The 16,564-nt window shown below is 50.1% G+C and overlaps 1 protein-coding gene across 1 annotated transcript; it reads right to left on the bottom strand.

Annotated features, from left to right (window-relative positions):
* Positions 1 to 1,191: 1,191 nt before the first annotated feature.
* PRDM13 (PR/SET domain 13) lies at positions 1,192 to 8,678 on the bottom strand (the record flags this gene model as incomplete). The annotated part of the gene is made up of 4 exons (XM_081094774.1): positions 1,192 to 2,915; positions 6,478 to 6,598; positions 6,868 to 6,999; positions 8,535 to 8,678. 4 exons carry the CDS (start codon positions 8,676 to 8,678, stop codon positions 1,192 to 1,194), a joined length of 2,121 nt encoding a protein of 706 aa, XP_080950900.1.
* Between the last annotated feature and the right edge of the window lie 7,886 nt (positions 8,679 to 16,564).

Genomic DNA, 16,564 nt, shown 5'->3' with positions numbered 1-16,564 from the left:
AAATAGATTAGCGCCTCCAATAAAAATAGATCCTCCTCCATTAGTATTTGTTGTATGACTACTAAAGTGTGTGAATCATAAAAGCAAGTTTCCTTTTGTTTGTTTTGTTTTGTTTTGCTTCCCGATGAAAGTTCTGTCAAAATGGTACATAACAAAAAATAATGATTCTACAGTTTCATAATTCTTTTTGACAAGAAATGTGTGTGTTTCTTGAAGGTCATTAGCTTCTTCCCATAAACAGAAAGATGTTTAACATGATTAAAAATGGTTTCAGAAAACAATTTTCCTACTTGCTATCTGGGAGCCTGTGAAATGTACATATTGAAAATGATATATTCCCCTATTGCAACACTACTTAACATTTATTCTATGAATAATCAAAGTATTCAAGTGTTGTACGATTTGTTTAATTATGGCATCTCCTTGAAAATTGTCTGCAACCTAAACTATTTCTTTAAAGAATCTGCTGAAATCATTATGTGAACAACTCTCATTTGTATCTTTATTTTTATTAAAGATTGCACAAACTTGAACCAAGACGAAATACTGAGTCCACCGTACATCATTCATTACAAAACAACACACATCACATTTGTACTCTATCAAATAGGAGATTTTCTTTAAAATTATACATTGCATGCTCTTAAATGCATGCTTTAGATATTTTACATTTGTCATTATTCTCTTATAAATAATTGCAACTTTACCAATTTGTACCCCTGCTACCAATATATATTCAATGCGCCAAGAAGTGTTTGACAGAACAGATGAAATGGAAACAAGTGTATAGATGCCACATCTACCCATTGTTACTACTCTTCTGCCTATGCAGTGAAATGCTAACACACACACAAAACATTGTTTCAAAGGGCACAGGGGGAAAAAACAATTTTAAAGTACGTGGCAGTTAAAGTCAGCGCCCTCACGGGTGCAGTGACTTTCACTTTCATGTGATCCTGAACCTCGAGAGCCATTGGCCTGGGCGGAGTCCAGCGGCCTGGAGCGCGCGGGCACCCAGCCCCGAAGGCTGCCCATGTAGCCAGGTTTCTTTAAGCCACCTCAAACCTTTGAAAAAAAAACGACTTTATCAGCCAGGTGCTGCTTCTCACCACCAGGAGTTCTCCCCCCCAAAACAGAACCCCCACTTCTCTCTGTCCACGATCCAAACACACACTTTTCCCGGGAGACTGGTTAGGAGACGCGCTCACCGCCACCCCCAGCCTCAGGGTCGCTCTGGTCGTCCGCGAAGCAGACGTTCACGTCGCTGTCGTTGTCGCTCTTGGACTCCCCCAGGTCCAGGGGGTAGTCCGGCTCCGCGCCCGGCCCGTCGCCCGCCTTGGCGAGCAGGTTCTGGCTGGGGTGGCGGGACTTGACGTGGCGCTCCAGGTCCCGGCGGCGCACCAGCACCTTGCCGCAGAACTCGCAGCGGTAGGGCGTGTTGCCTTCGGCGTGCAGCCGGATGTGCTTGTTGAGATTGCTGGGGTCGCCAAAGGGCCGCAAGCACACTTTGCACTTGAGCGGCTTGTAGCCGGTGTGCGTCCGCATGTGGATCTTGAGCCCGTACTTGCGCGAGTACAACTTGCCGCAGTAGAGGCACAGGTGGCCTGTCTTGGGCTTGCCCGCGCCGCCTCCCCCGCCGCCGCCACCCCCCGCGCCACCCGACGCCACGACGGCGGGTGGCAGTGTGCCTACGTCCAGGCGGCCGCGGCCTTTCCCAGCCGCCATCTCGGAGAGCTGGTGCGTGTGCATGGCAATCTCCCGGTCGATGCTGGCCAGGGAGCCCAGCTCGGCGGGGCTTAGGGTGGCCGCCGCCGCCGCCGCTGCGGGCCCGCTGAAGTAGGAGATGGACTCCGGATACTTGAGCAGCCCCCCGAAGTGCAGTTTGAGCGGGTAATAAGCCGCAGCGGCCGGGGAGCCATACAGTAGCTCCCCGTTGTAGACCGTGAAGGCGGGCATGACGGCGGGCAGGTGGCTGCACTCGCTCCCGGGGTAGGCTTTGAGCCCGCTCGCGCCCAGGGCCGGCAGCGCGCAGCGCTCGAGGTGCACGCCCGTCGCTGGGGGCAGCTGCGCGCATCTTGCTCCTGGCAGCGCGGCGGCGGCGGGCAGGGCGCGCTCCACGTGCTTGAAGGCAGACGCCTCTTCCCGGGGCCCGGGGAGCAGAGGGATGCGCAGGGCCTCGGAACAGGGCAAACCGGGCGGGGGCGGCAGCGGCGGGTCCCCCGCGAGCAGGCACTTCGGGTGGTGGTGGTGATGAGCGTGGTGGTGATGGTGATGGCCCAAACCTCCCGCCGCCGGGTTCTCCCGGCTTCCGGGACGCCCTCCCGCCCGCCCCCCTCCCAGCAAACCAGCACCGGATTTGCCACCGCCCTCCTCCCGGTAGGCGTCGCCAAGAGCTGTCGCGGTGGTCCTGGCCAAAGTGGCCGGCCTGAAAGCCGAGCGCACGCCAGGGTAGAAGGCCAGGCCGCCGCCCCCCGCTGGAGAGCCTCCCATGATGCCCAGGAAGTGGCCTTGTCCCCGGGGGGGCCCGCTCGTGTCCAGGGCGCGGTCCGGCTGCTCCTTGCTCTTTTTGGACAGCCCCCACTTGGCGGGTGTCGGGGAGGTGACTGAGAGCGCAGAAGTGGCCTCGCGCTTGATGCTCTCCCTAGCTCCGCAGGCCTGGATAGGCGGTGGTGCCTGCGGATGGGGCCGCAGAGTGCCCGCCATGGCGGCCCCGACGAAGTCGGGCACTGGGTGTTTCGGAGGGAGGCAAAGGCCATCTGCGGCCGGGGCAGCGCCTTGGCGAGGCGCGTGCTCCTGGTGCAGGTAGGCGCGGCCTGCGCTGCTACTGAGCACGCAGTGGAACCGTAGGTGCGCCTTAAGGCTGTTGGGGTACCTGAACGTCCTCCAGCAATACCAGCAAATGTAGCGCTCCTCCCCTGGGCGAGAAAGAGGAGAAAAGCGACCCTGTGAGAGGCGAACAAGCAAGATAGAAAGCGCCAGCGCACCCAAAGCAAAGCCCAGGTTTTGACTAGCGGTATGGGGGGAAGCAGTATTCTTGGGTCCCCGGGGAAAATTAAGCTCGGTAGCCCCACTATAGCAAGGTCCCCGAGAAACCCTAAATGGCCAACTTTGTCATCATCGTCATCCTCTGGAACTACTGAGAGGCCAAGAGAGGTGATCTGGGCGTTTCCAACGAAGGCTTTCTCCGGGCCATCGGAGCAAATCTTCGCTGGGAGAGCAGAGCTCAGGCAGACAAGCCAGGAAAGAGACAGAGCAGAGAGCAGCTGTTGCTTTAAATCAAGTGTTGAGGCTGTGCTGTGCCTGGGCCCATCTGTTGGCGTTTGCAGAATAGGTGGCGTATGTCAAGGAGTTTGGATAAACTAAACAAAGGACAATCTAATGGTCGTGAGCGCCTCATTACCAGGCGAGACAATATCCTGTATGTATGGGCCATATGTAATCATCCCTTTTCATAGAACAATGTCTTTTATGTCCACTGCCCACCCTTTCCACCCCCTCCCAGCCTTAAACACTTTGCCTGAGGTTTTCCTGGAGCGTGACCAACTGAAGGACCACATAGGGACTATGATTCACAATTCTTCTAAATTATTTGTATCTTTATTTCCTCTTTAACCCCACTTAATTTGATGGGAGAAAAGAAAAAGTCCCATGTCCTGATGTTCTAAAAAACTGAAGGATAATGTTGCATTATGTTGTCAGTTTTTTAATTAATTAATTCCTAGATAGCTGCACAAATCCAAGCCTAGTAAAGTCTTTTAGTAAGTGCACAATTGTCTACTAGGATCTGTGTACATGTTTCCTTGTTAAATGTTTTTTGTGTGTTTAATATTATGAACATTGGATGTTTTTTATTTTATCTCAGGGCCTGTGAACACAATCAAGAGATATGTGTATGAAACAGATTCTGACCCCATGGTGGAAGCTAATATTCACTCAAAAAGGTCATGTTACATCTGTATAGAGAGCAGTGATCTGCAATTCGGTGTCTTTTTAAATGTTATTGGTAATAACATTTATTGATAATACTGAAGGGAAGGATTGATGTGAAAAGGAAGTTAGTTGAACCACAAGGAAGTATACAAAGTAAATGTCAGTCTCATTAAATTTAATAGAAAAGCTAAATTTTCCCTCCATGCAGTTAGAAGCGCAACTTTCTACAAAACAACAATGGGAAAAATTTGCAGATCTTCATCCCTTCATGTATTTTGAACAACCATGTAAAATAAATCTTGAAGGAGAGAGAGAAGAGACCTGGGTTCTCTTGGTAGGTATGTTGATTTAATCTTTTAAGTAACTCCCTTCTCTTAAATTCAGGACCTCCCTTTCCTCACCACTTTTTTTAAAAAAATATGTATTTTATTGATTTCTTACAGAGAGGAAGGGAGAGAGATAGAGAGTTAGAAACTTCGATCAGCTGCCTCCTGCACACCTCCTACTGGGTATGCACACCTCCTACTGGGGATATGCTCGCAACCCAGGTACATGCCCTTGACCAGAATCGAACCTGGGACCTTTCAGTCCGCAGGCTGATGCTCTACCCACTTAGCCAAACCGGTTAGGTCTCCTCACCACTTTTTAAAGGAGTTTTCAGAAGCTGCCCAGAATGACTCAGTTCAATGCAAAGCCAAGTAAGCTTTGTTCCTAAAACAAAGGGTCGGTTTTCTTTAATCTTACTGTGGAATTGAAATTCACCAGAATTAGTGAATAATGGAAGAATAGCAGCCATCCCTACTTATGTTTTCCTCTTCTTAAGACATAAGCAAATGTATGTTTTCAGTTTCAATATATTTCTTTTTCAGTTGATCCTAACCAACTGATATGTTCTCTGGACTCTGAAATCCAACCTATGCCAAAAGTATCAAACGTACTCATAAGTGACCTCATCTGCTCTCCTTCATGGAACCCTAAGGTTGTCAAGACTTAAAGCATCTCAAAGGTGGGAAGTCGGGATTCAATATAACCCGTACATTTCCCCAAAGGAAAATGGTATCTGTTTTGACATCTGTTACTATATGACATTTATAAGCTCTATTGGCTGAAATGAAAGCACGGGGCCATCACTCAAACAAGTTGCCTTTATACTATTTGAGGGTGCCTGAGGAAGGGTGTTCTGTGCAGAAATACATGGCCCCTAAAGGCCAGTAGCCCTCAGAATTGTTCTGTAGTTGCAGATTTTTAAGCTCTCCACTATAGGACTTTGGTCATGTTTCTCTTTTACAGGAAGAGGTTGACACGATAATTTAATATAATGTGATGCAAGTAACAAACTGCTTGAGAATAATTTTTATGAATACTGTACATACAAATTTACCCACCAAAAAAATCAATAGGATTAATTTACAGAAGACAGAGATACTCTGAAGTGAAGCAATTCATTGTTTGGATAAACTTATTCTGCCTTGTTCATGAAGTGTTTCTTAATTCCCACATTCAGATTCACTTTTTTAACCCTATTTGTAAAGATCCAAGATTGAGAAGACAATTCAGGAGAAAAGCATGCTAAAATATTTCACAGCATTTATTACATTGACTTTAAGTATTAACTGCGTCTTTAGGGGAAATTACAGATAAACAATTAGCAAGAAAAAAAGTCATGGAAGCATTAAAAGGGAGTTTCTGGATCTTAACTACTTTAGCACCTCCCAGCTTTTTCCACAGGAAGTGCTCTTCAGTGTTTGGGGGAAGTTTTGAAATGTTTTTCTCTTTAGTTACTGCACCTTAATTTGCATAAATCCACTCTTGGCTTTGGAAGGGATCAAATAAATCTTAGAAGAAACTGGGATACATCCCAAATTCGACTTAAGTAGGGAGAGGAAAGTGCATAAATACCATTTAAATGGAAGGGCCTCAGTACCTGCCAACTGACCAGCCATAAGTACCGTAATGCTTCTAAAATGCTGCAGAAGTACATTGCTCTCCTTCAAACCAGTGGAGAAGAGATGCCTTCCACCTTCTAAAAGCATTCCAGGTTTGTTGTGCTTTCTGGAGCTCATGATGTGATCACCCTAATAATATGTTACAGCTTCTTTATTGATTATTGTTTGTTTGTTTGTTTAACCCTTACCCGAGGATATGTTCCCATTGATTTTTAGAGAGAGTGGAAGGAAGGTGGAGAGACAGAGAAACATCGATGTGAGAGACACATGGATTGGTTGCCTTCTGCATGCACCCAACTGGGGCCAGGGACTGAGCCTGCAACCCAGGTACCTGTGCTCTTGGTCAGAATCAAACCCGGGACCCTACAGTCTGAGGGTGGACAATCTATCCACTGAGCCGAACCAACTGGGGCTACTGATTCTTAATTGAGTAAATAGTTGTCTATTTGGATATGCAATAGGGAAGGATGATCCCCATGAAGTTCATGTTTTACACAGAGCAAGAGAAAGGCTTTTCAAGTCAGGGGAGGGTTCCCAAACACCCGGGAGAGCTGGACTCTCGCCCACCCGATCTGTCCTGAAGGCCCTCTCAGAGGCATACCTTTCTCGTCGTGTGTCGGAGTTGCAATTGTGGGGATGTCAAACCACTGAGCCAAAGAGTTGGAATACCACACGGTCAGCTCCTCCCCTGGCTGGACGTCTCTCAACGCTCGGTAGAAGATCTGGGACGCAAGGAACAGGACAGCTTGCTGTCATTTGCTAGGTAATTGGTCAAAAAACAACTGGCAGGACAGGTTCGAATCCTGGCTCAGATGCTGTGTGGCCTTGGAAAAACGACTGGACCTCTCTGAATCACACTTCCCTCATTCTTCAACCGGGGAAAATAACAGTATCTACCTGGGACGTTTCAAAGAGTGGGAGCTAAAGCGCTTTGCTCTTAAGATTGATGGCAGTCAGGTGGATAGAATTGGCAGTGGGAAGCCCGCAGTACCTGTCCTCCGGGTAAGTCTGCAATAGCTTCCAGAGTCTGTTCCTGGGGGTTCCTGGCTGCCCGGATTAACCCTATCCACTCCAGAGGGGAGCCCCCCGATTCGTCCACCAGCTCCCCTCTCACCATGCGCACCTGCAACACAAGCAGTGGTCGTTCTTCCCGCGCCACAGCCAGGCCCACAGCCCAGATGGAGAGTTCATCCTCCACCCACCCACCCGATTCGGGAAGATGGTTGTGGTCACTTTGGCCAGATCGCTGTGGGCTGCTGGGAGGAGGGTAATTACCTAGGACCTGTGCGTGGGAGCGAAGGTAGAGGGGAGGCTGTCTCCTATAGCAGTCCCCCTCTCGCCCCACCTTGCCAACACTAGGGGTGAGAGCATCCTCTCCTGAGCACCTGGGCGCATCCCGTACCAAGACACCCCCACCTCCCTCTAGCTTTCCCTCTCGCGGTTCTGAGAGCAGCCCCATTACCAGGTAGTGATGTTTGAAAGTCAGTGCCAGAACCCAGAGTGTCCCCCAGCCCCTCCCAATCCAGCCCACCCCCATTCTCCCTGCAGTGCACGGAGGTGCCGGCGACCCAAGCAGCGAAAAGGTTTGAACAGAGAGGCTAACCACTGAAAAGCAATGACAGCGCAGTTAAAGGAGTCGTACGCGGCAAACCCCAAACCCGGCTTCAGACCGAGGAGGAGAGGATGACGAATGCGCAGCCAGATGCGCGTCCTGCTGGCTGAGCACCTGAGAAATGTCTTACAAGGAAGCTCCAGGCAGCGGCAAGCAAAGCTAGGGTCCTACCCCACCCCACTCCACCCCCACACAGCACACACAGCACACACACACACACACACACACACACACCACCACCACCACCACCACCACCACCACCACCACCATCACCACCTTCCCTTCCAGGCGGCTGTTCTCAGAGCTGCGCTGGCTGGGACGCCTGAGGGAGGGCAGGGGCCTTGAAAACCCCTCTCTGGTCAGCTTTTGCGATGTTGATTGGGGAGTGAAAGCTGGTGGGTTCGCCTTGGCGCCTCCCAGTTGTGACCCTGGGCTCTCAGAGCCTGGCTGCAGGCGCCGGAACCCGGTGCCCCGCGCGGTGGGCGTTCAGAGCCCGCGTCAAAGCTAGCCCTCCATCCATTTACCCCAAGCCCACAGCAGACATCCGCGGGGAGAGAAATGTGGGGGGTTCTAGGAGCTGAGAGTTTCCTAAGGATCATTTATTTCGGAAGTGAGATTAGATTATGCTAAGGTAAATGTAAGCCTCAAATAAGCACATTGAAGAAAAGAGGTAATAAAAGTCCTCAACGCCCTAAGCTGGCTGGGGGGGGGGGGGGGGAGCATCTGCGGAAAGAGGCCGGGACATCCGCGCCCCTGCTGAGCCCGCAGAGCTGCGGGGAACCACGGGTTCCGAGTGGCCCCGGCACGCAAAAAGCCCCTGGCCCCCCACCCGGGGCTGGCTCCTCTGCGCCACGTCCCCTTCCCGCAGCCCGGCCCCCGATCAGCGCTCAGTTAATGCGACTTTCGGGCAACGATCTGAGTCCCCTTCCACCTGGCACTGTTGGCAGGTAACGAACAACTCAGTCACCCCTTTCTCATCTTCCCGTTTCCGAGGCCAGAGAACAGGGCTGCGAAGGACAATGGTCCAAGGTCAGAATGGCTAATACCTTTTTCTTGGGCCCGGGTTCCCTGCGGTCTGACAGGTACTTGCCCAGCTTGAAAGTTCCCGGCACCGGCCCCAGGCGCAGGCCGGCCGGGATGCAGCAATCAGCGCTCACGCTGGTGGCCGGCGCGCGGGCCGCTCCGTGCATCGCTGCCGCCGCGCCCCGCAGGCGCTCGGGCGCTCCGGGTCCTCCTCGGGGCTCGAGTGACAGAGCCCGAGTGGCGCGCGAGCCGGGGAGCAGCGCCCCGACGTGCGTCCTCCGCCCCCGCAGTGACGCTGCGGGGCCCGCGCCGCGCCTTTTCAATCTGGGCGGGCGCCTTTTGGCACCGCCGGCGCAAGGGCGCGGAGTTTGGTGAGAGAGTTGCGCGGCGGAGCAGCTGCAGAGTCCCACCCGAGAGGGTCACATGGAGTGGTTCCCTCAGCCTCCTGCATAATCGAGCCCTCTGAATGGCTGGCGCACAATGGTCCAGGCGACCTTCCCATTCCTAAAAATCCAATTTGTCAAGGGCGAAGAAAAGGCGCTGGTGAATCAAAGGTCCGGCGGGACCATTAATCCTCAGCATGGGGTATTGTCCGCGAGACAGTTACGATATTTTAAGTGACAAATCCACTGTATAATTTCTCCATAAATTTTGCTTCCTTTTATTGTTCGCCGACAAACCAGTTTTGGGAAATCAGTGACTACTTTAAGTCTACTTGGCTGATTCCTTTGAGCCTTGGTCTACTTCAAAGATTCTTAATTCTCTCCCCTTGGCTTTATTGTAAAGGAGATTAAACAAAGAGATGGGGACTGTTTGGAGGACTTGTTAACTTCTATTGATTTCTGGCGTGTGCCATACAGAAATTAGGCAGGTACTTGATGGGAAAACACCAGAAAATACCTACACTTTCTAAATAACGACCATATTTCCATTTCAGGGGATTGGGTTCAGGCCAGTCATCTATTTAGAACAGCTTTATCGTCCCCTCTGTCCAGTTTCACCCCAAAATATGAAGCGTTTGACCCAGTTTGGGGAGAAGAGGTCAGCTGTGCATCATTGCTCTCGGGTATGGGACCTGCACTCCTCTGGAGAACGGGAGCAGCCGCAGGGACCCAGCTTTGCGGGTACCCCGTAAGCTGACCGCACTGATTCTACCCACTGTGTGGGTTTTTCTTTTTTTTATCATGCCCCCTCACCACACCCGCTAAACAACTGCCCCAAATCCTGATTTCTTATACGTTTAAAACAGTGGAGAAGTCCTTGGCTCTAATTTCCTGAGAACCAAGAAACCAAACTTTTCTTTAAAAAAACAACACCCTCCATGAAAGGTGGGAGGGAGGAGGTTGAGGGGAGCTTTAGAAACCCCTGCCTTTAGCCCAGTTCGTGACCTAGGAGAACAGGTACTTCGGAGTTAAATCAGAGTGCTCTTGGTTTTCTCTTAGGAAAGACTCCGACTTGTGTGGGGACATTTATTTTCATAAGACATAGAGGAGTAATGGAGTTCATCAGGTATTTGCGACAGTTCTGCTCGCACCTGCCACGCTCTGCTAATTCCTGGCACTGCTCCCCAGATCCTAAGGACTTGGACCGAGCCTGATGCAAAATTCCAGGTGAGGCCAGGGTGCCTCTGGGTCTCTGGCCTGGTGTCGTTGGCCCAACCGCTGCATGAATGGGAGGACTCCCAGCAGCTCCACGTGCAATCTCCCACTGGCTCTCCCCTGGCCAAGGAAGGTGTGATACTCAAGCTACTGACCCGATGACTGTCTAACAACGGTGTCAGGACTCAAGGTGGAGACACCTGTAACTCCGCAGTTTGTCCCATGAGGCCCTCAAAGATGCTCCGAGTGAGACCTGAGTTCGCAAGACTGGACACGGTCGTGAGACTGGGGTCATTAAGTCTGTGCTGTCACTCAGGACTCTTCCTTCCTGAATTGCTTCAGAGCCTCAGTCTCCTAATCCTTAAAATGGGAATGATGATGGACCGACCACTGGGCCTCCGCCCACTAAGCTTGTGAAGGTCAATAGCAATGATCGGTAGTGAAAGGGTTCGGGACGCTCCAAAACTTGTGGTTTGCTTAACGGCCAGGCCTACAGGACACATGGCTGGCCGGCCTGTGTAGGCCCAGCTGCTGGGGCGAAGCAGAGAGCCGCTGGCGGGCCTGCGTGGCCACGAGTTGCGGTTCCTCCGACCCTGCGGCCACATCCTGCCCAGATGCCCCTGGCTTTTCCTCCCCAGCGCCCCTCTGCCAGCCGCAGAGGCTGCCTGCCCCGGAGAGGAGGAAGCCTTTGATCCGGCGGCCCATGAATGGCAAAAGCCTGGCAAAAGCCGGGGGAGGGGAGGCGGAGAGGAAACCGCTCCGCAGAGTCGAGGCCAATAAATTTAAGCCATGAACATGTCCCTCTAACCTCTGGCCTGGCGACTCCGGGATGACACCCAGTTTAAATTACCAGCGCTGTGAGCGGGAAAGGGCGAGCGCGGAGCCTGGGTTCGGGCTCCTCCCTGCACCTCCTTAATGAGTGAAAAAGCGTGAACGACACGCGAACAATTTTATCAATAGGACCATGTAAAGGCCGACTGTGAGGAAAGTTATTTATTAATATAGCCGATTGTGGCTGGTTCCCAGCCCCGAGAGAAGAAAGGGCCTGCGCCAGAGGCATTCACACCAGCTCGCCGAGTTTTATTCTGTCCTGTGGCTCGGAGTTGAAGTTCCCCAAGTGAAATAAATTGTCCACAAAGGAGGAAAGGAACACATTTTCTTTTATTTTTCCTCCCCTAAAAAGCAAGGGTGAAACCAATCTAATGTGCCCAGTGGAGCAAGATGGGCCGTGAAAGGCTGGGTGTTAAAAGTAAAAGCGGGCTGTGCAGCAAATGGGATGGAAAATTAAATGAAATTAAATAGCTTGAACGGCCGTATTGTCCCTTATTAAAAAGACACATTAATTACATGGTCTCCGCCTTATTCAAAGACAATGTTGAGACTCAATCAAAACATTCCACTCGGCTTTTTATGGACTTAAAATGGGCGTCCGGAGGCCCCGTTAGTGCGAAATCCCCTCTGCACCGAGACGCGGGGAGAAGCGGTTTCGGGGCCGCCCTGCTCTGCGCACGGCGGGACCACGCAGGCAGGACTCGCGGCACGGAACCGGCTGCCCTTGGCGAGGCCGGGTTCTCCGCGCAGCAGCCCGCAGCCGGGCGGCTCTCCCGGCGGCCTCCCGCCGCCGCGCCGCCAAAGGCCGGGCTGCGCTAGGGGCCGCCCCTGCGCGCAGGGATTCGTCCAGGCGCCGGGCTCCGGTGCAGCCCGCCCGGCACACCTGTGACTTGGCGGGACTCCGCCTCGAGGAAATTCGGGGTTGCGATCAGCGGCTCCCTTCGGAACACCTTTCGCCAGAGCTGCTGGCCTCTGGGATACAAAGCTCTTGGCAGCGGTTCTCAACCTGTGGATCCAACGACCCTTTCACAGGGGTCGCCTAAGACCATCGGAAAACACATCTATAATTACATATTGTTTTTGTGATTAATCACTATGCTTTAATTATGTTCAATTTGTAACAATGAAATTGGGGGTCACCACAACGTGAGGCGCTGTATTAAAGGGTCGCGGCATTAGGAAGGTTGAGAACCACTGTTTCAGGTCCCCAGGGTGGCCCAGCTGTGGCCCTAGGGCTTAGAGAGTCACCAACCCCCTTTCCCCCTCTCACCTCCCCGCCCCGACTCTGGCGGTACTCAGATGCCGGACCCCGAGTTGGAGACGCTTGGAGTCTAGGACTACAGGCGAGGCCGCGGGGAGGGACGGGAGTGGGGGAGGGGGGGGGGAGGCTGGAGACGCGGCGGAGTTGGGGTCTGAGATGGCCCGGGCCGCATCCCCCCCACCCCCACCAGCGTGTCCGCGCCCGCAAGGCCACCGGGTCAGCGCGGACCAGCTGCGAGGCCCCAGAGGCGCGGGTGGGACATTAAGGCCGGGCCTGAATGGGGCGGCAGCGACGGGCTCTGGGAACGCCACCAGATGACACGCCGGCAACCGGGCCATTTTCCCTTAATTGGGAGGCCGGTGGGTGCGCCGCGGCCGGGAGGTTCCAATCGCGCCTCTAGGACGCTGCCCGAACGCCGCCGGTGGGTTTTGCGGTGCCTTTTTTGTTGCTTTTTAAGTCCTTCCTTGGAAGCGGCTCCGTGAGTATATTCAGAGTTCCCCCTCAAGTTGCCTTTTAACCGGAGTTCCCCAACTTATTTCTTGGCTCTTTCGGTTGACATGGTGCAAAGAAAAGTCAAGCGAGCGTGTTGCTGAATTGCAATGTCTCGGGGCACCTCCACATTCAACGCTCCTCTGCGGCCGCTGCCGAGGGAGCCCGCACTCAATTCGATTTTCCTTGCTGTTGGGCACATTTAGGAGCGCTTCTATTTGTGAAGTTCATTTTTAGGCAAATGTATTCAAGAGCTGATGGGAATGAATAGGACCGTGTGTCAGCCGCCCCTAATTGGGATTAAAGCACTTAGGAGCATATGCAGAGAGTGACAGAAATTCTCAGGTTGCATTGTGTTCGGACTTCCACCCGCTTGGACACTCCTCCTCCAAGGGAGATTTATAAAGCTTCCCGGGAGAAACTGAGGAAAGAAAAGCGAAACGGAAAAGAACCCGCCTACTGGCTCGCGGCGGGGCCGCGGTGCAGCAAGTGGTGGTGACAGCTTCGGAGAAAAGATGCTGGGGGGTAATTGAACGCGGGCGGCGGAGCGGGTCTGAACTCTTTAATCAGAAAGGCGGAGAGTTAAAAGGCGAAATAAAGATGTTCTTGAGATTCCCAGACGGTTTTTTTCCCTTCCCCTTGAAGAGCTGGCTTTCTTTCTTCTTTATCTCTGCCTCCCACCCCCTCCCCCAAAGAATGTACCCTCTCTTGGGGCAATAATAAGGACAATTTGGTATTTGAATTGGGCGGGCGGGGGTGGGGGGGATGGGGGGGGGGGCTGGAGGGGGAAGTCAAAAGAAACAAAAGTATCTTCTTTTGTATGTTAAAGAGAACTTCACAACCACTAAGTCAATGAAAATATTTCCTGCTGTGTGTGTGTGTGTGTGTGTGTGTGTGTGTGTGTAAAATATACATCCTCTATGTTAAAACACGAGCATAGGATAAATATTTGTATACATTCAAACTGTGTGTGTAGATAGATAGTCTCTTCTAAATCTCCACCCTGAAGTGACAGGGAAGGGTGCCAAGGCCTTTTAAACGCTGAAAAATCAGCCTGAGGCTGAGGCTGGGACAGTTGTCTAAGCAAAGGGCAGTGATGGCCTCTTTTAGCCCCTGAGGAGCAGAGAAGCCAGAAATGACATATGAACACTGAACAAAAGAATAGTGAGGGGGAAAACAGATAGTTCCAAAATCATCTGGATTTCCTTTTTTGTTTCTTTTTTTTTTTAAATATATTTTATTGATATTTTTGCAGAGAGGAAGGGAGAGAGAGAGTTAGAAACATCAATGAGAGAGAAACATCGATCAGCTGCCTCCTGCACATCTCCTACTGGGGATGTGCCTGCAACCCAGGTACATGCCCTTGACCGGAATCGAACCTGGGACCTTTCAGTCCGCAGGCCGACTCTCTGTCCACTGAGCCAAACCGGTTTTGGCATTGTTTCTTAATTTCTTTAAATCCACCTGGAAACATAGGCTCCTTGGGGAATAGGAGACCTGGCTGACTAAGCTTAGGACCAGCCCCAGTGGTGAGCCCTGAGCCAAACATTTTTTTCTATCTTTTAATTCCTCACCAGACCTAAAACCCTCCTTTCTCCCCAGGCTGGCACATATCCTGGAGAAAGGACTTGTAAATCTGTCTTCAGCAGGTACAGAATTTCCCTTTAACCCGTGACCCATTTGCAACTCTTAGAAAGAGGTGCGTAACAGGAGGAAGCAGTCCTGGCAGATCCCTTCTAGCCCAGGACAATCTGTGAGTGATGGGAGTTCATGAAAGAGTCATTGTGATAGCAATAGGAAAACGTAATAAAAATATTTAGCTATGTCACAACTGAAAACTGAATTCAGGATCATAACCAGCATGTCTGAGTAACAATTAGTAAGTTCACTATAGGATCCTGTATACTCCCCTAATGTCATCGCTATTTATGTTTGTCTGGGGTTTTTTGGTGTTTTTTGTTTTGTTTTGTTTTTTGTTTTTTATTGATTTCTGAGAGGAAGGGAGAGGGAGAGATAGAAACATCAGTGAGAGAGAATCATCGGTCTGCTGCCTCCTGCACGCCCTCTACTGGGAACCAAGCCCACAACCCAGGCATGTGCCTTTGACCAGAACGGAACCTGGGACCCTTCAGTCTGCAGACCAAGGCTCTATCCACTGAGCAACAATGGCTAGAGCTCTGATTGCCTGTTTTAAAATGCAATACCGTCACTCGTGTCCAAGACCAAATGGCAATACATTTCAGGTTCCTGAAAGCATGCTTGAATTTTATGTACCCTTCATTTTACAGTAGGGATTCACATTCAGGTAACCTTTCAAATACATACATAATTACAACATAAAAATGAGGTAAAGTTAAAAAGATGAATCTTTATGCACAAACACTAAAACATTCTTGTTTGCTAAACAGCTTTGTTGAGATATAACTCACATACCATACAATTCACCCGTTTAAAGTGTACAATTCAGTGTTTGGGTTGTTTGTCTTTTTATTTTTGACCATGCATAGATTTTTAAAAATAAATTTTTAAATGCCAGACACAAAACAGCCTGTTAGGTTTAACCATCATAACAACACTATATGGTAGATTTCAGTATTTATTTTTTACCAAGGAGAAAAGTTCAGAGAAGTTAAGAAGCTTGCTTAGGTCACACAGTAAATAATAGAGAGCAGAATTCCTCCCACGTCCTTCTGAGTTTAAAGCCTAGGCTATTTTGACTTGACCACACACATCCAAAAGGTTGCCTTCACATATCTGCTCTTCTCCATGAGGATCATTAAGTTATCATGAGATATTCTAGTGGTTGAGAGAGTAGACTCTAGAGCCAGACTGACTGGGTTCAAATCTGTCTCTGCTACTTACTAACCATGAGTTAGAGTAACCTTTCTATTCTTCAGTTTCTTCATCTGTAAAATATGAGTAATAATATCTTCCTTTCAGGGTTGTTAAGAGGATTTTAAAGATGTTGATGGAAAGTGCTTAGTATAGCACTCAGGACATAGGATGTACTCAGAAATGTTGGTTATTCATATTTGTATAATGATTCTGATGCTTACTAGTTGCTGGTCCCTATGATAAGCTTCTGTACTGTTAGACTGGATAGTGTACATGATACATTAAATGGAACAGGACTTCTGGCACCAGGGGCCACTTAGGCAGTCACATAAGACAGTCATGTGTACTTCAGGGCAACAAATAGTTGATCAAGGAAAGCCTCCCCGCTTTATAGACATATTTCAGATAATAAATGAAGAAGTTCGAGAATTCAGATATTAATGTTTTGCAACCCTTAACAAAATAATGGATGCAGAAAATGATAATCAGTGATGGCGAGCATGACAATGAGCAAGCCATTTACATACAGGGGTGGGCAAAAATAGGTTTATAGGAGGGCAGGAGAGATCTAAGGCAGGCAGTGTGTGTGTATATACTGTTAATATTTCATTGAAATACATGAAAAAATATATATTCTTTTGTTCTGTGATCTTTTAAGAAATTATACCAAGGATGAGCCAGAGAGAATGTGCTGAGTTTCAGAGTCTATGATCTCAATGGCCATCTGGAATCCTCACAGCTACAGTTGTGCCCCATCAGGCCTAAGGAACCACAGGCAGTGTCCAAAGCTGTCACAATAAAAAATACTAATCCTGTGGCACTGAGCAAAATTCTTTTTCTTCCTCTCAATTGGAACAGAAGCCACTAAATGTGGATTGTGATTGTGGATTATAAATAGCCTAAATTCATTTTATATATATAAAGACCTTCCTTAAAAAATATCAATAAAGTTATTTTACATTCATCCCTGACCTTTGAAACCCTGCAGTTTTGGCTTTGAAACCAACAGGAAAGAGGGAAGGCAGGGGGGAGAAGAAGT

The sequence above is a fragment of the Myotis nattereri genome (assembly GCF_964212035.1).
Source record: "Myotis nattereri genome assembly, chromosome: 6".
Lineage (NCBI taxonomy): Eukaryota > Metazoa > Chordata > Mammalia > Chiroptera > Vespertilionidae > Myotis > Myotis nattereri.
The sequence above is the reverse complement of the archived record's forward strand: the minus strand, read 5'-3'. Positions and strand labels throughout refer to the sequence as shown.